This window comes from Anarhichas minor, unplaced genomic scaffold (genome assembly GCF_050575085.1).
Source record: "Anarhichas minor isolate MPS153535 unplaced genomic scaffold, ASM5057508v1 ptg000033l, whole genome shotgun sequence".
NCBI lineage: Eukaryota > Metazoa > Chordata > Actinopteri > Perciformes > Anarhichadidae > Anarhichas > Anarhichas minor.
The window spans coordinates 7354753-7381747 of record NW_027466479.1 but is presented as its reverse complement, the minus strand read 5'-3'; the positions used below and the strand labels follow the sequence as shown (position 1 = coordinate 7381747).

General features: G+C 40.8%; 1 protein-coding gene across 7 annotated transcripts; it reads right to left on the bottom strand.

Annotated features, from left to right (window-relative positions):
* Positions 1-395: 395 nt before the first annotated feature.
* On the bottom strand, positions 396-23579 carry LOC142965044 (uncharacterized). 7 transcript variants are annotated; one of them, XM_076105736.1, is made up of 4 exons: positions 23062-23579; positions 20357-20746; positions 14854-15459; positions 396-2733 (listed from the first exon to the last, which is right to left on the bottom strand). In XM_076105736.1, the coding sequence occupies exons 1-4, from the start codon at positions 23252-23254 to the stop codon at positions 1757-1759; spliced, it is 2166 nt and encodes a 721-aa protein (XP_075961851.1). In that variant the 5' UTR covers positions 23255-23579; the 3' UTR covers positions 396-1756. The 7 variants fall into 7 exon arrangements, with proteins under 7 accessions (XP_075961851.1, XP_075961852.1, XP_075961854.1 ...); XM_076105737.1 differs by lacking the exon at positions 23062-23579 and adding an exon at positions 20919-21898; XM_076105739.1 differs by lacking the exons at positions 14854-15459; positions 20357-20746; positions 23062-23579 and adding exons at positions 2908-2952; positions 4306-4377; positions 5618-6164.
* Between the last annotated feature and the right edge of the window lie 3416 nt (positions 23580-26995).

Sequence of the window (26995 nt, the reverse complement as noted above, 5' to 3'; positions counted from 1 at the left end):
AAGCTACAGAGCTTACAGCTCTGTAGACGGCCCTTCACTTCATCCTCCAGCATCTGGACTCAGACTTCAACACCATCATCCAATCTCTGCAGCAGGACAAGCTCTCCCAGCTACATGTGACCGACTCCACCCGCAAGTGGATCACAGACTTCCTGTTTGACAGGAAGCAGCATGTGAAGCTGGGGAAACATGTCTCAGTCTCTCGGACCATCAGAACCGGTTCCCCCCAAGGCTGCGTTCTTTTCCCTCTGCTCTTCTCCCTGTACACCAACAGCTCATGAACAACGTCTGGGACCCCCAATGACTCGGACACTTACATCCTCATGACAATTACTCATCCTTGCACAACTCTACTCTTTAAATACACACATGGCCCATTAATAACATACTCTATATTTGTTTGGTTGTTTATATTTTATTGTACAGTTTATTGTCAGGCACCAATCACCAAGCCAAATTCCTTGTATGTATAATACACTTGGCAATGATGTTGTTAAGAAGAATCATTACGAGACATCAATTAGAACAATAATACATTCATTTAAAGCAAACTAAACTTTTTGCTCACAGAAAAAGACAAATCTTGAGTCACAAACTGATATGAAGTCAACTTTGTCCAGGAGATTACAAAAACGTATCTTAACAATATTACCCAACCTTTGTTAAAACAGACCAACATATAAAGGCATCAGAAACATGTAAAGGGACAGTTGAGATGTTTAGAAGTGTGGTTGTATGAAGTACTTCTCCACAGTCAGTGAATTACTCCAGTAGATGGAGTTTGAAGAAACAGACAGGAGTACCAGAATTGGGAGCATAGAAATGTACTGCTGTGGACGTATTTTAGACACCTAAAAGAATCAATATCAGTTTTAGTGCAATACTCAAAATATCCCTTTAAGTGTAAAAATTAAAGACATTTATTTATAAGAAAATGATTTACAGAGAAACACACTAACATTGCAGAGATGAAAGCAAAAAAGGCGTCAGGGTCTCCAAACCCGAAAGAGCACAAACCCACCTGACCCACATTAAGTACAAGTACAAAAGTATTGTCATGACAAAAAAGTATACTGATTATACGGAATGGCCCATTTCAAATACATATTTATGGTAGGCCTGTATCATTGGATACTAATAATTGACGCATTAATGTGTTCATCCCTTTAATGCTGCAGGTACTCAAGTATAGTAAAATACTTCACAATTGTACTCGAGTACAATACTTAAGTTAATGTACTTAGTTACATTCCACCACCGCTAAAAGAAGATCACACAATAGTTTACAAGAGCACAAAGTTCTTCATAGAACTAGCCTCTTGTTTTTGTCTCAAAACACACCAGATTGATGAATTTAACTTTAAAATGTACAACATGTTCTTCCAGGTGAGCGCGCCCCGGACCCCTCTAGAAAACCAACACTAACTAGAAAATAAAAACTCAACTAGTCTACCGGATCAAACTAAAGACAGTACTCAGCTCCCTGCCAACGTGAGGAGGCGTCACCTTAAACAAAGCATGGATCTCTCAGAGCGATCAAGGTTTATTGTGTCACTAATCGTAAGCGGGGGCTGATTGTGTGTGAGGACAGGGTTTTGAGGGAAACAATTCAAAATCTGAACGTGGAATCAATAAGTAATGCTCTCAAATAAAAACATGACTTTGAATAAAGATAAGAAAAATGCACCATAGTTCTTCCCCTGAGTTATGTGCCATGTGGTGTGTCAGATTTACCTTTTCTATACAAACAGAACCTTTACAGCCAGTTGTCTCTTGTATGAGCTTTCATGTGTAACTTCAGAGCTGACTTGTACTGAAATCTATTATCACACAGAGAGCAGCTGAAAGGTTTCTCTCTTGTGTGGAGTCTCATGTGTCTCTGTAAAGTTTCCCTCCGTCTAAAAGATTTCTTACAGAGTGAGCAGCTGAAAGGTTTTTCTCCTGTGTGACACCTCATGTGTCTCTGTACATGTCCACTATATGAAAAAGATGTATTACAGAGTGAGCAGCTGAAAGGTTTCTCTCCTGTGTGAGTTACCATGTGTCCCTTTAAAGTTTCCCTCCGTCCAAAAGATTTCTTACAGAGTGAGCAGATGAAAGGTTTTTCTCCTGTGTGACACCTCATGTGTCTCTTTAAATCTCCACCATCTCCAAAAGATTTCTTACATTCAGAGCAGCTGAAAGGTTTCTTTCCTGTGTGAATCATCATGTGTTTCTTCAGATTTTGACTCTTGCCAAATGTTTTCTCACATTCAGAGCAGCTAAATAGTTTCTCACCAGCATTACATCTTGAATCACTGACAGGAACTTCGTCATTATTCACAGAGTTTAAACCCGAGTGAGGTTCTCTGGTCTCCTTCCAATCACAACTGTCACTGTCAGAAGAGTCTCCAGTCTTCTCATCAGTATCTGGTTCTGGATGTCTATCTGGATCTGAGTTCCTGCCTGGTTCTGGTCCTCCACAGCCCTCTCCATCAGCTTCTGTTTCCATCTGTTCAGTTTGTCTTTGATGAAGTTGTGAGGACTGAGCTTCCTCTTCATCGTCTTCACTCTTCACAGGAGTGAATGTGAACTTGATATCAGCGTCCTCCAGACCTTGAAGCTGCTCTCCCTCCTGACTGGTCCAGAGTTCCCCCTGTTCCTCTTTAATGTGTGGGGGCTCTGGGTCCTCCTGGTCCAGACTGGAGCTCCACTCCTGCTGCTCTTCTTTAACCACCAACAGCTGCTGGACATCTGTGGAAAATAATGAATTACATACACACCTTAGAAAACTGTAATTTCATGTTAACAACTAATCCACTGATATCACTACTTTCCTGTAATGTGGGGAGACATGTTGCACATTTTGTAGAACATATTCAGACCTCATTCAAAATCAAACAAACTAAAAACTGACATGTGTTTTACCTGGCTGCGAGACAAAGTTTCTCTTTGCGGGAGTTGTTCTTGTTTCTATAACATTAGAGTAGGAGTCAGTTACAGCCTGTGTCATATTGTACACCCTATTTGGTCACTTACGGTAATTGAGTCACATGGTGTTGAGGATAGCAATGGGGATATATGCTGTTCCGTGGTTTAGTTTGATGAATGGAAGGAGAGGGGTTGAGAGGTAGAGTCTTATTTTTTGCTGACCGCTAATATCGCTATTATCAGTTGATCGCTGTCGATTACCTTTGTACACCAATGAGAAAGTATTTTGAACGCTTTTGTCTCTCCCGGCTGTAAGACCTGTATGACTCCTCTTCAGCCTGAAGACGGTCATGACCTTTGACCCTCTTGTCTTGGCCTCTTGGAGAACCCGTGCATTAACTGCAGCATCATGCCTCCCGGGGTAAGGTCTACTAGGCTGGCCGAGGTGGAACACCTGATGGGTGAGGTTCACCTCCCCCTGTCAGGGCAGTCGAATCCAGCCCAACCTACCCATTTCAAAGCAGCGCGAAAAAACGATCAGAATTGTAGCGCTAGTTAAAGGTAGGCGATTGTTCATTTGTAGCTCTGAAACATAACAGCAGACATAAGAAAGAAAAAAAAAAAAAAAGATTATTTGTTTTTTTTAAGCCAGGCTACATAAAGTATATTCATGAACAATGATCTAGTAAATAATACAAATAATGTTGGTGTGTGTGTTTGAGAGTGAGAGAGACTGTCTGTACATTTGTTGAAAGCCAGCAGTGGCTCTTATGATTAGAAATATAATATAACAAAATATGATTATTTTAGAGCCTCCAACATCAGCAGTGGGATGTGGCCTCCATGGGTCCCAAACTCCTCCCTCCCTCCCACTGTATGTGGCACAATAAGTCATATGAGTTCATGAAGTACAATAGTTGCTTGGGTGTAGTGTAAGTTAAGTGAGTTTATTGTTTCCTATGTGTTCATTTTAGTTAAAATATGGGGTACATGTCACGATCAGGCTTTGCCCTGTGTGTTCTGTGTCTTTGTTTCTTTCTGTAGCTCCTCACTCACCTAATCAGTTCATTCAGTGCACCTGCCAGTCACACTCACCTCATCAGCTCATTACTCTCACCTGCTCACTCTGCCTCCTTCACTATTTAAACCCCTGCCGCACACACACCCACTGCCAGATCATTTTTTGTTTTCCGACCTACCCGCCCGTTTTGCTCGTCCTGTTCCCGGTTTTCCAGTCTGCCTGTTCTGCCTTTTCCTGCCGGATTTTCCCCCTCATCTTTTGTCTTGTCCCTGGATTCCCTGTTTGTTTTTGGTTCATTAAAACCTTTTTTCACTACACCTGACTGTCTGCGTTTGAGTCCTCATCATGCCCCGTGACAGTACAGTGTTATTTACCGCCAGCTACATCTGTAGGCCGTAGATCCAGTGGATCGCCAGTAGGTGTCAGTGTTGCGACATCAGCAGTGTCTGTGACAGAGAGCCAGAGGGAAGTCTCGCGAGAATATGAGAATCTCTGAACAGCATAGAAGAAGAAAGCGCTGAGAAGCGACAGCATACCTAAATGTATATCTTTGTATTTACAGAACCATTTTCATTAAATGTGTAGCACCAGATTGAGCCTGTGTGACATCATTCTGTGCAACGCTACATATACTTTATATAATCTGAAAAAAACAAGCAATATTATAACATGATGTTGACATTAGTCACGATGGAGAGTAAACAAAACATGGTCATGCTTTTTCTGATATTCATACAGCCTCCCAACCTGCAGAGACCAGACCTTCATCATCCAGCTCCTCGTCTGCTGGACCCACGACATCCACCGCTAGTGTACTTCATGTTAACTTTCTTTGTATGCCAACCCATGAAAATCTGACAGTTTTCTTTAATTAAAAGTTAAAATAGTCTGTTAATAGGTCACACTCCTGAAGAGATGGAGCAGACAGTTTGGGGGTTCAGCCGGTGCAGGAAACCTGACCCTCCTGAGAGCTCGGAGGGATTGGTGTCGTGGGTCCAGTGTGACAGCTGCCACTCATGGTATCACACCATGTGTGTGGGCTGAGACGAGGAAATGATGAAGATGATTATGTTAAATGTTGTTTGAGTCCTGATTTTTTATTCAGTTTTTGTCCCGTTTATATTTAAATGTTTGCATCATCTTTTCAATCATAAGTCATTTGTCTTTTGCTTCAACAATGTAGCTTTTCAATCATGAATATTTGTGTTTTTAGTTGTAATATAACTCTTACTCTCCAATGCGTATTATGATAGTAATTGTTATATATAATATACTTGTACATAATTGTTAAATTCATGCATCAGCTGGTGTTTTGCAAGTGACTGAAATGAGAAGAGTTTAACAAAACATCCAGCAGGTGGTGGTATACACTCAAATGGAAATTAAGGAGCTTTTATTGCATAATTTGGAGTTGTTGAAGCGTGATATCTTATTGTGAAGGACAGAACTACGGTCCCGGATGTGTATCCCGAAAAACCAACAGCACTCAGTGTTTACAACGAGGATAGAGGTTGGTCCGAATAGATGTGGATTTTATTGGAATGTTCGCTAAAAAACTGTCCGGACCAGGAAACAATTACGTTAACTCTCTTATGTGACATGAACATATTTTAGATTTCAACACGCTGCACGTTCTCATCTCATCTACTTTGTGTGTTAAAGATGCTGAATGTTTAATGAACCAACCTGCTCTGTGTAACCGAAGCTGAGGGATGAAAACAGCGTCCAGTAGTTTCCTTTGTCGCTCGTTCTCTTCTTTTGAACGAGAAAGTTCCTCCTCGTACTCTGCTATCGTTCTTTCAAACACACCAAATATCTCTTCAGCAGCCGCAGTTAGTCGCTGGTTAACTAAACATCTCAGCATTTGGACTTTAGACATTTTCACAAAACCACACAAACTTGTTCTCCACACAAACTCCGTCACAAACACTGTTTACTCATTAAACTCTGACTAGCGCTGTGTTGATGACTTCCGTCCCCGTCGGTCTGTTTCCAGCTAGCATGCTAAGCTAACTTCAATAGCTTTGTAGGCTACCGGGAGATGAGACAGAGGAAAAACATCCAGAAAAAAAGGTGAAGAGCTAAAAGTCCATTCAGACATGTTTATCCAGACACACAGAGACTCTGATGGATCAGTACTGATGAAGCTAACTGAGACTTTATCAACACAACAAAGAGACGCTGCTGTTTCTAACAACGTTAGGCGCCATGTTGTTCTCAGAAGAACATCCGGGTTCTTATTCTTCTTCTTCTTCTTTTATTTTGAATGGCGGTTGGCAAACAACTTTTAGGTGCATTACCGCCACCCACTAATCTGGAGTGTGGACTAAGGAAAGTAATTCTCGAATACGAAAATCAAACAAACAAACACAAAATAAACAAAATAAAACAAAACAAAATAAAATAAATATAATTCTCAAATTCTATTCACTAGTCTTGTTGACTCCAAAAACTCCAAAAGAGGCTTCCAACACTCTTCACCAAAGCTTTTCTTTAATATATCAATTATATTCTCCTCTCCCATCTCTCTTAGACCACTTTTTAATACTTCTCTCTCTGCCTCATACCTCTGACATGACACTAAAAGATGGTCCACAGTTTCCTCTTCATCACAAAATTCACACATTCCATTATGTTTTCCAATAATACAGAGGGAACTGTTAAGACCAGTATGTCCATTTCTTAATCTTGTCATTACCCTCTCCTCTTTTCTATTTCGTCCACAAGGCCCTGCACTCCCAACCAATGGTTTATTTTTAAACAGATATCGTCCTTTGCTCCCTTTATTCCATTCAGCCTGCCACATCTTTTTGATTTGTCCCTTAATCACCACTTTAGCTTCTGACTTACTTATATTTAATTTAACAATATTTTTCCCACTCTTCAAAGCCTTTTTTTGCTGCTTTATCCGCCTTCTCATTGCCCTCGACTCCAACATGAGCAGGGACCCACACAAATTTAACCGCTATCCGCATTTGATGGATTCTGAATAGTGCTTGTAGTATTTCATACAGTAAATCCTCTCTGCATCTGGAGTGGCAACATTTCAAACTCGTCAGTACTGCACATGAATCTGATGCAATCGCCACTCTCTCTGGCCTGACGTCCTCCACCCACTGCAAGGCAATAACTATGACCATCATCTCACATGCAAACACAGACAAGTCATCACTGAGTCTCTTCCCACACTCATACTGGAATTCTGGTATTACTGCTGCTGCTGCTGTTCTACCATTATTGGGGTCTTTTGATCCATCTGTATAAATTTGTATACAATTGTGATAATTCCTCCTGATGTATGACTTGAATATCCCACAGTTTCCCCCACATTCATCTCTCATTACTTCAAGGAGGCCAAGATCAACTTCAGGCTGTGGCAGTAACCAAGGAGGAACAGCTGGCAGAACCACTGCTGGAGAATAAGTCCTATCCAATATACCCAATTCCCTAGCCTTCTCCTTAGCAACCCAACCAAAGCTCTTTGTTAGCGTTTTGTTCATGTTCCCAGCATGGCTCAATTGCACTTACTGTTGGATGGTTGTTATGTCCTTGTAAACTAGCCCAATATGTCATCATTATCTGTAATCTTCTCAACTCCAATGGCATTTCCTCCATTTCTACCTGCAATGCTGGCACAGATGTTGTTTTAAAAGCCCCACTACATATTCTTAATGCTTGTGCTTGTATTACATCTAATTTTCCCAATAATGTTTTGGACGCTGACCTATAAGCCACACAGCTATAGTCTATTACTGATCTTATCAACCCCATATATATAGCTTTCAAAGCAGACCTGTCAGCTCCCCACTCTGTTCCCACCAAGCATCTCATTACATTCAACACCTTTTTACATTTATTAACCATTTTATCAATATGTACATTCCATGTGAGCCTAGCATCAAACCACATTCCTAAAAATTTGTACGAGTCCGTCCTTTTCAGTTCCTAATTTTCTGTCTTGTAAAGAAAAGGGTATTTGTTTTTTCCACTGAAAATGTAAATCCCCATTCCAATGCCCACTGTTCCACTCTTTTGATTGTTTCCTGCATCTGTTTCACAACATATTCCACAATCCTACCTCTTTTCCACAGTGCCCCATCATCAGCAAATAAAGATCTCCCTATATTTTGTCCAACATTTTCATATACATCATCAATCATTATTGAAAACAATAAAGGACTAATCACACTTCCTTGTGGTGTTCCATTGTCCACCAAATGGCTGGCCGACAAACACCTTCCCACTCTCACTTCTATTGATCGACCAAACAAAAAATGTTTAACCCATCTGAACATTTTACCCGATACTCTTAATTTTTTAATTTTGATTAATAATCCCTCTATCCACAGTAAATTATATGCTTTCTCCACATCAAAAAACACTGCTACCACTACCTCCTTATTCACTTGTGCCTTCCTCACCTCTGCTTCTAGACATGCTATTGGATCCATTGTTCCCCTTCCTTTTCTAAATCCACTTTGATACTTTGACCTAAGATTCCTTGTTCCAAATAATATGTTAGTCTTTCTGTGATCATTCGCTCCATGATTTTACACATGTGGGAAGTCATTGCTATTGGTCTATAGTTTGATGGATTAGTGGGATCTTTTCCTGGTTTTCTGATGGGTACACCACTGACTTCCAGTACAACTCAGGGTCATGCCATCTGCAGAAGTTCTCTGATGACTCTGCAGTGGTCGGGTGTATAAGGGACGGACGGGAGGATGAGTACAGGGCAGTAGTGGATAACTTTGTGGAGTGGGCCAGTAGAAATCACCTGCTTCTGAACGTGGCCAAGACCAGAGAGATGGTGGTCGACTTCAGGAGGAAGACGACGGTTCCACAACCGCTGAGAGTTCAGGGAGAGGATGTGGACATGGTAGAGGAGTACAAGTACCTGGGTGTCTCCATCGACAGCAGACTGAACTGGAAGGCCAACATCAACACTGTGTACAAGAAGGGGATGAGTCGACTCTTTTTCTTGAGGAAACTTCGATCCTTCAACGTGTGCAGCAAGATGTTGGAGATGTTCTACTAGTCTGTTGTGGCCAGTGCACTGTACTTCGCCGTAGTCTGCTGGGGGAGCAGCATTGGAGCCGGAGACACCAACAGACTTAACAAACTGGTTAAGAAGGCCGGCTCCATCATTGGCTGCAAACAAGACTATCTGGAAGAGGTGGTGGAGAGGAGGACACTGAAGAAACTATTATCCATATTGGATAACCCGGACCACCCTCTCCACTACCTACTGCAGGGACAGCGGAGCACTTTCTCCAATAGACTGATTCAGCTCCGCTGTCACAAGGACCGATACAGGAAAACATTCCTGCCCTCTGCCATTAGACTCTATAATATATCACCTCTGGCCAAATCAAACACAAGACTATAACACTGCTACACTGTTGTTGCTGCGGTTGGTGATCTTGTGCACTACTGTTTTGTTTATTTTTTCCTACTTAGTTAATTTAATACGATTATATTTAATGTATATACTGTGCATTTTTATTTACTTTATTTTCTTCAATTGAATAAGTCCTGCTCTGTTATTTTATTATATTGTATATATTGTGCATTTTCCATACTTAATATTTTTATTCTATTGTGTAACCTTGTTCGCTGCTGCCACAGACAAATTTCCCCTTGGGGATGAATAAAGTATATTTCTATTCTTCTATTCTATTCTTAATTGCATCTTCCCTCTCTTCATCTGTTTCCAACAATTCTTTATTTGCTTCACTTGTTCTATGTCTTCCATTTAAACCCTCCTCTGACATATTACCAGAACTATGGACCTCAATCAGTGCTTTAGCTAACATTTCTGCCTTTGCTTCATCATCGTTAGCCACCACTCCGCCATTTTCCAATACTGGATACCCCCACTCCCGTTTTACTCCACTCATTTTCTTTATCATCCCCCAAACTTGATTAATTGAAATGCTTCTCCCTATTGTGAACATCCGGGTTAGTTGGTAACCTACAAAATAAAAGCCATTAAACGTATAGAAGTCGTTATTTCCATCTTAACCCTCTATGCCTGGGGTATTCAGTTAAAATTCAACGAGGTCCATTTCGAGAGAATTTCCTCAGTCAAAGGTCCGGAACATCACAGTAATGTATAACTTGTGCTATGATTTAGTCTCATATATATATTGAAGTAGTCTAACAGTTGTATTAACGTCTGTATGAAGTCAAAGACTGATTGTCAAATCAAATAAAGAAAGTTTAATAATATCTCAACAATATTTATTGTCAGTTTTCAAATTGAACTAGATGAATTATAAATAATACATACTCTAATAATAAATCAATGTTCTTCATTTAAGATTAAATTACATTGCAGAAAGCTTTGACATTTATTTATCTTAAAATAAAGTACTTAATTTAGGAAAAAATACTAGAACTGAATTGCCCTGAAGCTTTAAATTCAGTTCATTCGGGTGTAAGTGATGTCAATATTATATTATATTTTATCTTCTTATAAGATACATTTGTGTGCATGGACTTTATCTGTGGTTATTAAACCACTTGTTTCAGCTCTATTCTCTCTGTTAACATCATTGTTGGACAGTGAATTCATGTGTTAGGATTCTGATCATATTGGGCTCTTAGATTGTTTAATATCTGTGACTTCATTTCAGATGTGTGAGGTTTGCTCAAAAGATTTGTTCTTCATCTCGTAGTGGCGCTTCACATTACCGCTTTTAATAATCATCACAGTCTCTGAACACATGAGACGTACTGGTTTTAAACTGAACACATGAGACATACTGGTTTTAAACTGAACACATGCGACATACTGGTTTTGATCTGAACACATGAGACATACTGGTTTTAAACTGAACACATGAGACATACTGGTTTTAAACTGAACACATGAGACATACTGGTTTAAACTGAACACATGAGACGTACTGGTTTTGAACTGTCAAATTTCCGGCATTTGGCTTTTGGTGTACCTGTGCACTTTGGTATCTTCCATCTTCCCTTCTTTTCAGCCATTATCATCCAGCGGTCTGTGGCATTCAGGCGCACATCAGGGACTGGAATTGGAGCAGCGGGTCCTTTAATCCTTTTCTCCTCATATTCACCAGCAACTGTGGAACTGGGACGACCTTTTCCTGCACTCCAGACTCTTTCCACTTCTGCATAGGCCTTCAGCGATGTATGATTTAAAGGTCGCTCCACAATCTCTTCGGTAGAGCAGCCGGGTCACAATGGTTAAATCCAAGAAGTGGAACACCAGCCGGAGGTACCATTTCTTTTTTTATTGTGCGGTACAATGCAATAAGGGAGTCCAGAATATCCACTCCACCCATATCTTCACCACAGGGAAGAGGACTTTGAGGAGCATCTTATTCTTGCGATCCCGACCGTCACCCCCTATGACTGGGTGGGCTCCAGTGTAGTCACTCTTATCATACCACTTCCCACGTATAGTATTTCATCTGTTGTAAAGCCATGTTTAAAGTGGTCTTCAATGTACTCACAATATATTTCTATGTCAAATGTAGGGTAACCTGCCAAAGAGCTGCTTCTATGACTGTTTTATTTTCAAGTCTAACTTCCTTTTTTAATGTATTATTTTGCTGGTGGATTCGCGGGCCACACAAAATGATGTAACAGACGTGGGTTGTTTTCTAACTTTTATTTGCTCCTTCAGAAAACAATACCAGATATAACCAATTAATTGCATTCTGGTCTTTTTCTGAACATCTGCTCCCTCAACAATGCAAAACGACACTGTGCCCAAAATATGAAGAATTAAATGATAAAAACGTACCTTTAGTCAATGACCCCACAGTATGAGATGCAACGGGAGAATTCTATTGTAACCATTTGTCCTCCAAATACCCTTCAATTTATTTTCCAGTCCAGAAAAACACAAGACAAAATGTCACCAATTATTTGCATTCTGATCATTTTCTGCACCTCTGCTCCCTCAGCAATGTAAAACAGAACTGTGTGATTTCATTCAAATACACACAGATAAAATAATTTCACATCACAGTATGTACTCGGTTCAGGATGCACATTACTAGTCAAGGGCAACAAAAATAACCAAGTAAAACTTCTAACCTAAATTATAGCAACACATTTTCTCACAACCATGAAAAACAATATACAAGAAGAAAAACAGGGACACCTGGTGGTTAAAGTAACAAGTGTGTGGGACTGAGTGACAGAACAGAGACAACATAATATTTAATAAATGAAAACACATATTTGAGGAAGTCAATGCATAAACACATCAATTGCCTTCTGGTATTTTATGCAATTCTGCCCCTAAACATGCAAAATAGCAGAATTGACAGAAGAAGATGAATGCCAACATCTATGCAGTATTTATCTAATCTATGCATCTATTGTCATACGACACAGGACGGCCTGCAGTGATAGAAATGGTACCTAATAATTACAGAAAATCAGCAAAACTTTCATTTTAACAGCAAAAACAACCCTATGAAACTGTGTACAGCCTAGCTGTGTAACCGTTACCCCCTCCCAGTGCGAATGAAGCGCTGGAAGATGGCTTATTCAATAACCTCTGACCTCAGTAATGAACACACCCTCCAAAATCTACACGCGAGACTGTCTTAGCCTGCTCAGAGATGCGAAATCCAGGATAGCTTAATACCACTAGCCACCGTCGTATCACTTATTTCAGGCTAAAAACGTCGGCCTTCCCGACTGCCCGATATCAACGGATTCAGGACCCTGGCCCTAACACCCCTAATTTAGATACCAATCTAACCCCTATTGCTTCCTAATGCACTTCAGCTAATGTCTAAGCATTATTAACCAACACTGCAACATCACATCAGATACATTAGCAGAGCTTCAGAATCAATCTGAGCCAACGAAGTTAGTAAATCACAACAATGCTGAACAACACCTTACCTTAGCTTGTAACAGGAATGTCATTCAGATCACATGTCTAATAAATGTACTACTGTCAGCCTATCCCAGGGGAAGAGCTCCCTCACCTTGAGGAGACTACGAGGGCCCCACCAGAGACGAGCAACACTGGACTTTGGTTGGAATGCACAAAATACAATCCAGTTTTATTAGTTTTTTTACAATAAGTTTAGAAAAAGGTTACAGAAATGAGTAATAAAAATGAAATAATAGATAATAGCGTCCAGAAGCCTCGATCCTTTGTTGTCTCCTATTGGTACCCTTCTCGTTGGCGCTTTCTGCAACCTCCGGGTCCATATAAGGTAGACAACAGAACATTCTTAAATCATTGGACAAAACAGTTCCAATAGTCCTACCCCTTCTGACATACCTACTTTTTAAGTTGAATGCTTTTCTGCTAGCCCCCTCCTTTGTAGAAGGTGTCTGTCTAGCTCTCACTGAACAGGATGTCCCCTAACTAAGACAATAGTTAGTTTTTGAATTTACAATCTTTCCCCCCTCTGGCTGTCATTCTATCATGTCAGAGTGAGTTCAACCCAAAGTTCACTTAATTCATTAGCTTTAACATAACAGTCAACATTACAAGCACGTATGATCACATTTTGATAAATGATAGAAAGTCACACATTAAAGCAATTCAATAATTGAAACGTCTCTAAGCAATATGGGATTACATACGAGTATATCGATATCTGAAAGTACAACACTCTTAGTGGGAAGCCGTCAGGATGAGTCAGTACCTCCGGGTCTGAGGCCATGTCCCTCTGCAGGGAATCGGTGGATACCGCCCTCCAAGTTGGAAATGAGTCACTGCCCCAAGAGAGGGAGTTCAAATATCTCAGGGTCTTGTTGACAGGTGACGGAGTGGAATTAATGTCAAATTCATCAAAACCAGAACTAAAGGGGGTTCTCTCCTGTGTGACTTACCATGTGCACCTTCAGTTCTGCATTTAGCACAAAACTTTTATTACAAACTGAGCAGCTGAAAGGTTTCTCTCTTGTGTGAGTTACCATGTGTCTCTGTAAATGTCCCCTACGTGAAAAAGATTTATTACAGACTGAGCAGCTGAAAAGATTCTCTCCTGTGTGGAATCTCATGTGTGTCTTCAGACTTCCATTTTCAGTGAAACGTTTACCACATTCTGAGCAGCTGAAAGGTTTCTCTCCTGTGTGACGTCTCATGTGTTTCTTCAGACTTCCACTTTCAGTGAAACTTTTACCACATTCTGAGCAGCTGAAAGGTTTCTCTCCTGTGTGACGTCTCATGTGTTTCTTCAGGCTTCCATTTTCAGTGAAACTTTTAGCACATTCTGAGCAGCTGAAAGGTTTCTCTCCTGTGTGAGTTAGCATGTGTCTCTCTAAATGTGCACTCACTGAAAAAGATTTATTACAGACTGAGCAGCTGAAAGGTTTCTCTCCTGTGTGAGTTAGCATGTGTCTCTCTAAATGTCCACTCACTGAAAAATATGTATTACAGACTGAGCATTCGAAAAGTTTCTCTCCTGTGTGGAATCTCATGTGTTTCTTCAGACTTCCATTTTGAGTGAAACTTTTACCACATTCTGAGCAGCTGAAAGGTTTCTCTCCTGTGTGAGTTAGCATGTGTCTCTCTAAATGTCCACTCACTGAAAAAGATTTATTACAGACTGAGCAGCTGAAAAGTTTCTCTCCTGTGTGGAATCTCATGTGTGTCTTCAGATTTCCATTTAGAGTGAAACTTTTACCACATTCTGAGCAGCTGAAAGGTTTCTCTCCTGTGTGAGTTAGCATGTGTCTCTCTAAATGTCCACTCACTGAAAAATACTTATTACAGACTGAGCAGCTGAAAGGTTTCTCTCCTGTGTGAGTTACCATGTGTCTCTTTAAAGTTTCCCTCCGTCCAAAAGATTTCTTACAGACTGAGCAGCTGAAAGGTTTCTTTCCTGTGTGAATCATCATGTGTATCTTCAGATTTCGACTCTTGCCAAATGTTTTCTCACACTCAGAGCAGCTAAATAGTTTCTCACCAGCACTACATCTTGAATCACTGACAGGAACTTTATCATTATTCACAGAGTTTAAACCCGACTGAGGTTTTCTGGTCTCCTTCCAATTACCACTGTCATCAGTGTCAGAAGAGTCTCCAGTCTTCACATTAGTATCTGGTTCTGGATGTCTATCTGGATCTGAGTTCCTGCCTGGTTCTGGTCCTCCACAGTCCTCTCCATCAGCTTCTGTTTCCATCTGTTCGGTTTGTCTTTGATGAAGTTGTGAGGACTGAGCTTCCTCTTTATCGTCTTCACTCTTCACAGGAGTGAATGAGAACTTGGTGATATCAGCGTCCTCCAGACCTTGAAGCTGCTCTCCCTCCTGACTGGTCCAGTGTTCCTCCTGTTCCTCTTTAATGTGTGGGGGATCTGGGTCCTCCTGTTCCTCTTTAATGTGTGGGGGCTCTGGGTACTCCTGTTCCTCTTTAATGTGTGGGGGCTCTGGGTCCTTCTGTTCCTCTTTAATGTGTGGGGGCTCTGGGTACTCCTGGTCCTCTTTAATGTGTGGGGGCTCTGGGTACTCCTGGTCCAGACTGGAGCTCCACTCCTGCTGCTCTTCTTTAACCACCAACAGCTCCTGGACGTCTGTAGAAAATAATGAATTACATACACACCTTAGAAAACTGTAATTTCATGTTAACAACTAATCCATTGATTTCACTACTTTCCTATAATGTGGGGAGACATGTTGCACATTTTGTAGAACATATTCAGACCTCATTCAAACTAAAACAAACTAAAAACTGACATGTGTTTTACCTGGCTGTGATACAAAGTTTCTCTTTGCGGGAGTTGTTGTTGTTTCTATAACATTAGAGTAGGAGTCAGGTACAGCCTGTGCCATTTTGTACACCCTATTTGGTCACTTACGGTAATTGAGTAACATGGTGTTGGGGATAGCAATGGGGATATACAGTGGGTACGGAAAGTATTCAGACCCCTTTAAATTTTTTACTCTTTGTTTCATTGCAGCCATTTGCTAAAATCAAAAAAGTTCATTTTATTTCTCATTAATGTACACTCAGCACCCCATCTTGACAGAAAAAAACAGAAATGTAGAAATTTTTGCAAATTTATTAAAAAAGAAAAACTGAAATATCACATGGTCATAAGTCTTCAGACCCTTTGCTGTGACACTCATATTTAACTCACATGCTGTCCATTTCTTCTGATCCTCCTTGAGATGGTTCTACTCCTTCATTGGAGTCCAGCTGTGTTTAATTAAACTGATTGGACTTGATTAGGAAAGGCACACACCTGTCTATATAAGACCTTACAGCTCACAGTGCATGTCAGAGCAAATGAGAATCATAAGGTCGAAGGAACTGCCCAAGGAGCTCAGAGACAGAATTGTGGCAAGGCACAGATCTGGCCAAGGTTACAAAAGAATTTCTGCAGCACTCAAGGTTCCTAAGAGCACAGTGGCCTCCATAATCCTTAAATGGAAGAAGTTTGGGACGACCAGAACTCTTCCTAGACCTGGCCGTCCAGCCAAACTGAGCAATCGTGGAAGAAGAGCCTTGGTGAGAGAGGTAAAGAAGAACCCAAAGATCACTGTGGCTGAGCTCCAGAGATGCAGTAGGGAGATGGGAGAAAGTTCCACAAAGTCAACTATCACTGCAGCCCTCCACCAGTCGGGGCTTTATGGCAGAGTGGCCCGACGGAAGCCTCTCCTCAGTGCAAGACATATGAAAGCCCGCATAGAGTTTGCCAAAAAACACATGAAGGACTCCCAGACTATGAGAAATAAGATTCTCTGGTCTGATGAGACCAAGATTGAACTTTTTGGCGTTAATTCTAAGCGGTATGTGTGGAGAAAACCAGGCACTGCTCATCACCTGCCCAATACAATCCCAACAGTGAAACATGGTGGTGGCAGCATCATGCTATGGGGGTGTTTTTCAGCTGCAGGGACAGGACGACTGGTTGCAATTGAAGGAAGGATGAATGCGGCCAAGTACAGATATCCTGGAAGAAAACCTCTTCCAGAGTGCTCTGGACCTCAGACTGGGCCGAAGGTTCACCTTCCAACAAGACAATGACCCTAAGCACACAGCTAAAATAACAAAGGAGTGGCTTCGGAACAACTCTGTGACCATTCTTGACTGGCCCAGCCAGAGCCCTGACCTAAACCCAATTGAGCATCTCTGGAGAGACCTGAAAATGGCTGTCCACCAACGTTTTATATTTCAGTTTTTCTTTTTTAATAAATTAGCAAAAATTTCTACATTTCAGTTTTTTTCTGTCAAGATGGGGTGCTGAGTGTCCATTAATGAGAAATAAAATGAACTTTTTTGATTTTAGCAAATGGCTGCAATGAAACAAAGAGTGAAAAATGTAAAGGGGTCTGAATACTTTCCGTAACCACTGTATGCTGTTCCGTGGTTAGGTTTGATGAATAGAAGGACAGGGGGTGAGAGAAGGAGTCTTCTTTTTTGCTGACCGCTAATATCGCTATTATCATTGTTGATCGCTGTCTATTACCTTTGTACACCAATGAAAAAGTATTTTGAACGTTTTTATCTCCCCCGGCTGTAAGACCTGTATGACTCCTCTTCAGCCTGAAGACGGTCATGACCTTTGCCCAGGGTAGGACATTTACATATTTTTTAGGGGGCAATTTTTGCCCCCACTGACTGAAATCCAGGGACATTTAAAAAAAATTGGGGGCACTTTTTGAAACTTGTGAAATAACATTTAACCTTTGTTCAAAATAATAAATATACTTAATTAGGCTTGCAGTATATGAGCAATTGTCATCAAATGGCAATAATAAGACTATTAGGCAGTAGTCTACAGGTTCAAAGTGTTTTCTTAGATTTTTTTAACAAAAAACCAACATAAATCAGACAATCAATTTCAATTTATTCTTATTTATTTGTGGTTATTTATTGTTATTATTAAATGTTTTAAACAACTATTAACAATTATTAAGTCAACGATGCCTTGATTACATATACATCAGTCATTGTATGGAATTATTGAGAAAGATATTTTTGTAGCGCCTCAAATATTGTGATATTACCCATTTTTGTCCTGAACTTATGCATTAGTCATTGTGTGGAATTTTTGATAAAAACATTTTGAGCACCTTAAAAATTAAAAAAAATGTCATTTGAAGGTACAAATTCAGTTCAGAGTTTTTGCTAAGTAAAATATCTAAATTGACTGTCATTCAGGTATTATTCATTTCCAGCAACCCTTAAATCAAAGAATAAAGACACTTTACGCACAATTTAGGTGTATTTTACCTTTAACTCGCGAGATGCAGGTAGCATGTTTTATACTTAATGTGAATATAATTAGTTTAATCTAATTTCCATTATGCAATATGTATACTTTGTTGGCATCTTATTCTGAAAACCGGATATTCGTCTGAAGAAACCGGATGTTGTCTCACGTTAATGTTTCCGCTAACTTTGCAAAGTCCTTCGCTCGCCCCCGATCTGTACCGTTTGAATGAGTTTATCGTGAATTTCAGCATATAGGTGCACTAAAATGTAAGTGTCTGCTGAGTTGACCGCAGTCTCGCAGTCACAGGTCTGATTAAGAAGTGCTCCATTTATTTATTTGTTTAGACGGTTCGGTTCTTCACGCACACGCAACATCAGTCAAGGCGAAAATCAAAAACATTATATGGCAACTGGACTGGGTCATATAGGCTACGATGTTTTTGACAAGTTAATTAAATTATCATTATTATTCAAGGAAATTATGGGGGCATTTTTTGCCCCTCTCCTAGTGATATCAGGGGCAAAATGATATTTCTTGGGGGCAGTTTTGCCCTCGTGTATTTCCGACGCTGCCTTTGCCCCTCATGTCTTGGCCTCGAGCATCTGATGGAGAGCATCTTGGAGAACCCGTGCATTAACTGCAGCATCATGCCTCCCGGGGTAAGGTCTACTAGGCTGGCCGAGGTGGAACACCTCCTACCTGACAGGTCGATCCTACCAGGTGACATGGAGGGGGCCGTGTCGGAACCACGCATGCTGACTACGGGGGTTCCACAAGGTTCAGTCCTAGGCCCCCTTCTCTTATCGCTCTACACAACATCTCTGGGTTCTCTTATTCGCTCGCATGACTTCTCTTACCATTGTTATGCCGATGACACCCAGCTGGTCTTGTCATTTCCCCCCGGTGACACCCAAGTGGAGGCACGCATCGCTGCGTGCTTGGCTGACATCTCGAAGTGGATGACGACACACCACCTCAAGCTCAACCTGGACAAAACCGAGCTACTGTTCCTCCAGGTGAAGGGTTGCCCGCACCGAGACCTGTCCATCACCATTGACGATACCGTGGTGACACCAACTCGGACTGCGAGGAACCTAGGTGTGACCCTGGATGACCAACTGTCATTCTCAGCAAACATTTCATCAGTTACACGCTCCTGCAGATTCCTGCTCTACAACATCAGGAGGATTCGCCCCCTCCTCACTGACGAGACGGCGCAGGTGCTCATCCAGGCTCTTGTCATCTCCCGTCTGGACTACTGCAACTCTCTACTTGCCGGAGCCCCGGCGTCGGCTATCAGACCTCTGGAGCTTGTCCAGAAAGCTGCAGCTCGCCTGGTGTTCAATCGCCCCAAGTTCTCCCACACAACTTCCCTTCTCCATTTTCTACACTGGCTACCTGTAAGAGCTCTCATCCAGTTTAAGACTGTGGTACTAGTCTACAGGGCAGTAAAAGGAACAGCTCCTTCCTATCTCCAGGCCATGGTCAAGCCCTACACCCCCGCCTGACCACTTCGCTCTGCTGCTTTGGAGCGATTGGTTGCCCCGTCGCTCAGAGGTCCCTGCGCCCGATCGACCCGGTCACGGCTTTTTTCTGTCCTGGCCCCACAGTGGTAAAAAGGAACTTCCCACTGAGGTCAGGACAGCAGAGTCGCTGCCCATCTTTCGGCGCAGGCTGAAAATTCACCTCTTCGAGAAGTACTACCCTGAGCCTTCCACTTAGCACTTATTGTATTCGTATTAGTTTGTTGCACTTATTGTTTTTGTTTTTCTGCACTGTACTTTGGCTCTGGGTTATGCTCTTAGATGCTTGTTTAAAAAAAGTAGATGTAGCCTACTTATGACTTCTGGTGACTAGTAGTTCTCTTGAATACCTATGTTGAATACATTAATTGTAAGTCGCTTTGGAGAAAAGCATCTGCTAAATGACTGTAATGCAATGTGAGGTTCACCTCCGCCTATCAGGGCAGTAGAATCCAGCCCAACCTACACATTTCAAAGAAGCGTGAAAAAACAAACAAAGAATCGTGGTGCTAGTAGGCAGCTGTTCGTTTGTTGCCCCTGAAACGTAACAGCAGACATAAGTAAAATAAAGTTTTTTTGTTTTTTATAAGCCAGGCTACATGAAGTATATTCATGCACAATGATCTAATAAATGATGCAAATAATGTTGGTGTGTCTGTGTGTTTGAGAGTGTCCACTCACTGAAAAGTACTTATTACAAACTGAGCAGCTGAAAGATTTCTCACCAGCACTACATCTTGAATCACTGACAGGAACTTCATCATTATTCACAGAGTTTAAACCCGACTGAGGTTCTCTGGTCTCCTTCCAATCACCACTGTCATCAGTGTCAGAAAAGTCTCCAGTCTTCTCATCAGTATCTGGTTCTGGATGTCTATCTGGATCTGAGTTCCTGCCTGGTTCTGGTCCTCCACAGTCCTCTCCATCAGCTTCTGTTTCCATCCTTTCGGTTTGTCTTTGATGTGCCTCCGCCAGACCTTGAAGCTGCTCTCCCTCCTGACTGGTCCAGAGTTCCCCCTGTTCCTCTTTAATGTGTGGGGGCTCTGGGTCCTCCTGGTCCAGACTGGAGCTCCACTCCTGTTGCTCTTCTTTAACCACCAACAGCTGCTGGACGTCTGTGGAAAATAATGAATTACATACACACCTTAGAAAACTAATTTCATGTTCACAACTAATCCACCGATATCACTACTTTCCTATAATGTGGGGAGACATGTTGCACATTTTGTAGAACATATTCAGACTTCATTCAAACTAAAACAAACTACAAACTGACATGTGTTTTACCTGGCTGTGAGACAAGGTTTCTCTTTGCGGGAGTTGTTGTTTCTATAACATTAGAGTAGGAGTCAGGTACAGCCTGTGCCATTTTGTACACCCTATTTGGTCACTTACGGTAATTGAGTAACATGCTGTTGGGGATAGCAATGGGGATATATGCTGTTCCGTGGTTTAGTTTGATGAATGGAAGGAGAGGGGTTGAGAGGTAGAGTCTTCTTTTTTTGCTGACCGCTAATATCGCTGTTATCATTGTTGATCGCTGTCGATTACCTTTGTACACCAATGAGAAAGTATTTTGAACGTTTTTGTCTCTCCCGGCTGTAAGACCTGTATGACTCCTCTTCAGCCTGAAGACGGTCATGACCTTTGACCCTCTTGTCTTGGCCTCGAGCATCTGATGGAGGGCCTCTTGGAGAACCCGTGCATTAACTGCAGCATCATGCCTCCTGGGGTAAAGTCTACTAGGCTGGCAGACGTGGAACACCTGATGGGTGAGGTTCACCTCCCCCTGTCAGGGCAGTCGAATCCAGCCCAACCTACCCATTTCAAAGCAGCGCGAAAAAACGAACAGAATCGTAGCGCAAGTTAAAGGTAGGCAGCTGTTTGTTTGTAGCTCTGAAACATAACAGCAGACATAAGAAAATAAAAAGATTTTTTTGTTTGTTTTTTAAGCCAGGCTACATAAAGTATATTCATATCCAATGATCTAGTAAATATTACAAATAATGTTGGTGTGTGTGTGTGTGTTTGAGAGTGAGAGAGACTGTACATTTGTTGAAAGCCAGCAGTGGCTCTTATGATTAGAAATATAATATAATAAAATATGATTATTATTTTAGAGCCTTCAACATCAGCAGTGGGATGTGGCCTCCATGGGTCCCAAACTCCTCCCCACTGTATATGTGGCACAATAAGTCATATGAGTTCATGAAGTACAATAGTTGCTTGGGTGTAGTGCAAGTTAAGTGAGTTTATGTTTCCTATGTGTTCATTTTAGTTAAAATGTGGGGTATAGTGTTATTTATCGCCAGCTACATTTGTAGGCAGTAGATCCAGTGGATCGCCAGTAGGTGTCAGTGTTGCGACATCAGCAGTGTCTGTGACAGAGAGCCAGAGGGAAGTCTCGCGTGAATACGCGAGAATATGAGAATCTCTGAACAGCATAGAAGAAGAAAGCGCTGAGAAGCGACAGCATACCTAAACGTATATCTTTGTATTTACAGAACCATTTTCATTAAATGTGTAGCACCAGATTGAGCCTGTGTGACGTCATTCTGTGCACCGCTACATATACTTTATATAATCTGAAAAAAACAAGAAATATTATAACATGATGTTGACATTAGTCACGATGAAGAGTAAACTAAATATGTTTATGCTTTTTCTGATATTCATACAGCCTCCCAACCTGCAGAGACCAGACCTTCCATCATCCAGCTCCTCGTCTGCTGGACCCACGACATCCACCGGTAGTGTACTTCATGTTAACTTTCTTTGTATGCCAACCCATGAAAATCTGATAGTTTTCTTTAATTAAAAGTTAAAATAATCTGTTAATAGGTCACACTCCTGAAGAGATGGAGTAGACAGTTTGGGGGTTCGGCCGGTGCAGGAAACCTGACCCTCCTGAGAGCTCGGAGGGATTGGTGTCGTGGGTCCAGTGTGATAGCTGCCACTCATGGTATCACACCATGTGTGTGGGCTGAGACAAGGAGCTGATGATGAAGATGATTATTATAAATGTTGTTTGTGTCCTGATTTTTGATTACATTTTTGATTTAGTTTGTGTCCCGTTTATATTTAAATGTTTGCATCATCTTTTCAATCATAAGTCATTTGTCTTTTGCTTCAACAATTTAGCTTTTCAATCATGAATATTTGTGTTTTTAGTTGTAACAGAACTCTTACTCTCCAATGTGTGTTATGATAGTAATTGTTATATACAATATACAGTGTTTACAACGAGGATAGAAGTTGGTCCGAATATAGATTGATTTTATTGGAATGTTCGCTAAAAAGCTGTCTGGACCAGGAAACAATTCCGTTATCTCTCTTATGTGACATGAACATATTTTAGATTTCAACAAGCTGCACGTTCTCATCTCATCTACTTTGTGTGTTAAAGATGCTGAATGTTTAATGAACCAACCTGCTCTGTGTAACCGAAGCTGAGGGATGAAATCACTGTCCAGTAGTTTCCGTTGTCGCTCGTTCTGCTCTTTTGAACGACAAAGTTCCTCCTCGTACTCTGCTATCGTTCTTTCAAACACACCAAATATCTCTTCAGCAGCCGCAGTTAGTCGCTGGTTGACTAAACATCTCAGCATTTGGATTTTAGACATTTTCACACAAGCACACAAACGTGTTCTCCACACAAACTCCGTCACAAACACTGTTTACTCTCATTAAACTCTGACTAGCACTGTGTTGATCGCTTCCGTCCCCGTCGGTCTGTTTCCAGCTAGCATGCTAAGCTAACTTCAATACCTTTGTAGGCTACCGGGAGATGAGTCAGAGGAAAACATCCAGAAAAAAAGGTGAACAGCTAAAAGTCCATTCAGACATGTTTATCCAGACATACAGAGACTCTGATGGATCAGTACTGATGGAGCTAACTGATACTTTATCAACACAACAAAGAGACGCTGCTGTTTCTAACAACGTAAGGCGCCATGTTGTTCTCAGAAGAACATCCGGGTTAGTTGGTAACCTACAAAATAAAAGCCCTTAAACGTATAGAAGTCGTTATTTCCATCTTAACCTTTTAATCCCTCTCCCTATTTTTAGGCCTCTGCTCGAAAATTGCATACCCATACTTAAAGACTGTACATCTGAATCTACAAGGTCTATTTTAATAATTTTGATGGTATAATACAGGTAAAAGTTGTGAGAGACTTGTTCAGATGTGTAAATGCCTCTATGCCTGGGGTATTCAGTTAAAATTCAACGAGGTCCATTTCGAGAGAATTTCCTCAGTCAAAGGTCCGGAACATCACAGTAATGTATAGCTTGTGCTATGATTTAGTCTCATATATATATTGAAGTAGTGCAACAGTTGTATTAACGTCTGTATGAAGTCAAAGACTGATTGTCAAATCAAATAAAGAAAGTTTAATAATATATCAACAATATTTATTGTCAGTTTTCAAATTGAACTAGATGAATTATAAATAATACATACTCTAATAATAAATCAATATTCATCATTTAAGATTAAATTACATTGCAGAAAGGTTTGACATTTATTTATCTTAAAATAAAGTACTTCATTTAGGAAAAAATACTAGAACTGAATTGCCCTGAAGCTTTAAATTCAGTTCATTCGGGTGTAAGTGATGTCAATATTATATTATATTTTATCTTCTAATAAGATACATTTGTGTGCATGGACTTTATCTGTGGTTATTAAACCACTTGTTTCAGCTCTATTCCTCTCTGTTAACATCATTGTTGGACAGTGAATTCATGTGTTAGGATTCTGATCATATTGGGCTCTTAGATTGTTTAATATCTGTGACTTCATTTAGATGTGAGAGGTTTGCTCAAAAGATTTGTTCTTCATCTCGTAGTGGCGCTTCACATTACCGCTTTTAATAATCGTCACAGTCTCTGAACATATGAGACATACTGGTTTTGAACTGAACACATGAGACATACTGGTTTTAAACTGAACACATGAGACATACTGGTTTTAAACTGAACACATGAGACACACTGGTTTTAAACTGAACACATGAGACACACTGGTTTTAAACTGAACACATGAGACATACTGGTTTTGAACTGTCACATTTCCGGCATTTGGCTTTCAGTGTACCTGTGCACTTTGGTATCTTCCATCTTCCCTTCTTTTCAGCCATTATCATCCAGCGGTCTGTGGCATCCAGGCGCACATCAGGGACTGGAATTGGAGCAGCGGGTCCTTTAATCCTTTTCTCCTCATATTCACCAGCAACTGTGGAACTGGGACGACCTTTTCCTGCACTCCAGACTCTTTTCACTTCTGCATAGGCCTTCAGCGATGTATGATTTAAAGGTCGCTCCACAATCTCTTCGGTAGAGCAGCCAGCCGGTCACAATGGTTAAATCCAAGAAGTGGAACACCAGCCAGAGGTACCATTTCTTTTTTTATTGTGTGGTACAATGCAATAAGGGAGTCCAGAAGATCCACTCCACCCACATTCCTGTTGTATATCTTCACCACAGGGAAGAGGACTTTGAGGAGCATCTTATTCTTGTGATCCCGACCGTCACCCCCTATGACTGGGTGGGCTCCAGTGTAGTCACTCTTATCATACCACTTGACAACATGCATGGCGGTTTCTCCAACCATGGCCATCTTCTGCTCAAAGACTCCGCGTCCTGCTCTCTTCAGCTCAGCATCGCTCATCAAGCTGACGCCTGGTAGTCGTTTCCTTGGTTTTGATAGCAGGTTTTGCTTCAGTCTATTTCTTCCCTTGAATGGAACCATCTGCTCATCAACAGACAGATTCTCGCCCGTTGGGATTGACGTTAGCTTGCAGGTTAAATGAGTGACCAGTGGTTGGATCTTTTAGAGCAGATCATCATTTTCCTCATGCCCCTCTTCATTGTGACTGAAGTGCAGGGATTTTTTTTGATGGCCTCCCATCTATCTAACGTCATGACATCAGCTACTTGGGACACACGGCGAATGACCCTAACTGCTCGATTATTTTCCTTTCGCTCATAAAATGTTCCTGTGTCTATTTTCCTGTAAATATCAGTAGTTAGTAAAGACAAAAGCATTGACTGTGGTCAAAATTATGCATCCGAGTACGTCTCCACATTACAGCATGATATTGCCTGAACAAAAGTGGCAAAATGTTGCCTTGAGGCATTGAACAAAAAAAGAACAAAAACTTAGTGTATGAATAAAAACAAAATAAGTATTTAAACTATCAAACATACTTCTTTACATACTTATGCAAACATTATTTTTTACAAAGTTATTTTAATTTAAACAGGTTTAAAAGTGATATTTATCTTATTGTGTCCTGTGCAGCTTTGCTTCCTAAAAAGACAGTTTCACCCCAAGAGAAAAGGTCACGCCCACCTCAGGCCCTCATTTCATTGGACACAGACCTATCTGGTGATTTTATATACATTCTTTTTATCTTAACAAACGAAATTAAAGGGGCAGTGAGAGGTCCATGAAGGTAGTTTGTTGCGTGAGGGCAACAGAATGCCATAGAGCAGGGGTGTCAGTCATATTTTCATCCTGGGCCACATCAGAATTATGGTTTCCCTCAAAGGGCCGGTTGTAACTGTAAAATTGTATAAATGTAACTACTCCCTAACATATTGTTAAATAACGATCTCTGCATTTGATTATTGTTTATTCAAGTGTAAAAATATTGTATATGCAGTTATATAAATGTAAAAATAGACTTAAGCACATTTCAGTTATTATAACTTATTTATGTTTTTCTTGGAGGCTAAATTTAGCATACTTGGCTCCGTGTTTGGTGTCAAAATGCCGACGTAAATTGTATTCCTTCATCACCGACACTGCCTCATAACACAGAAGACATATCGTTTTTTTTCTCCTTGAAGCACAAACATGTATTCGCTTTCCCATCTTTCATTAAATGCAAAAAAAATGCTGTCTAGTGGCAGGATCATTTCACGGGTCACTAAATCGCCATGCATTGTGGGAGATGTAGTTTATGGTACTGTACACTGTAAAGCAGTATAGACTAATTTTAAGACAATCATGTAGGGGACGACCGAATTCACGGGGCCTCTTTAAGGAAAGGGGCGTAACCCTGGTGACAGGGGGGGTTAAAGGGTGGCAGGAATAGATAGATAGATAGACATAAACTTTATTCATCCCCAGGGGGAAATTAGTTTGTAGCAGCAGCAATTTACAGAGTAAAATATAACGTATGGAATGCACAATATATACAGTACAATAAAATAACATAGCAGATATTGAATTTGAAGGAATAGATTAATAAAAAATAAAAAATAAGATAAAATAGAATAAAAAATAGAAATGCACAGTATATACAATGAATAGAGTGGTATTAATTCAATTAACAACTAGTAAACTAAACAAACTG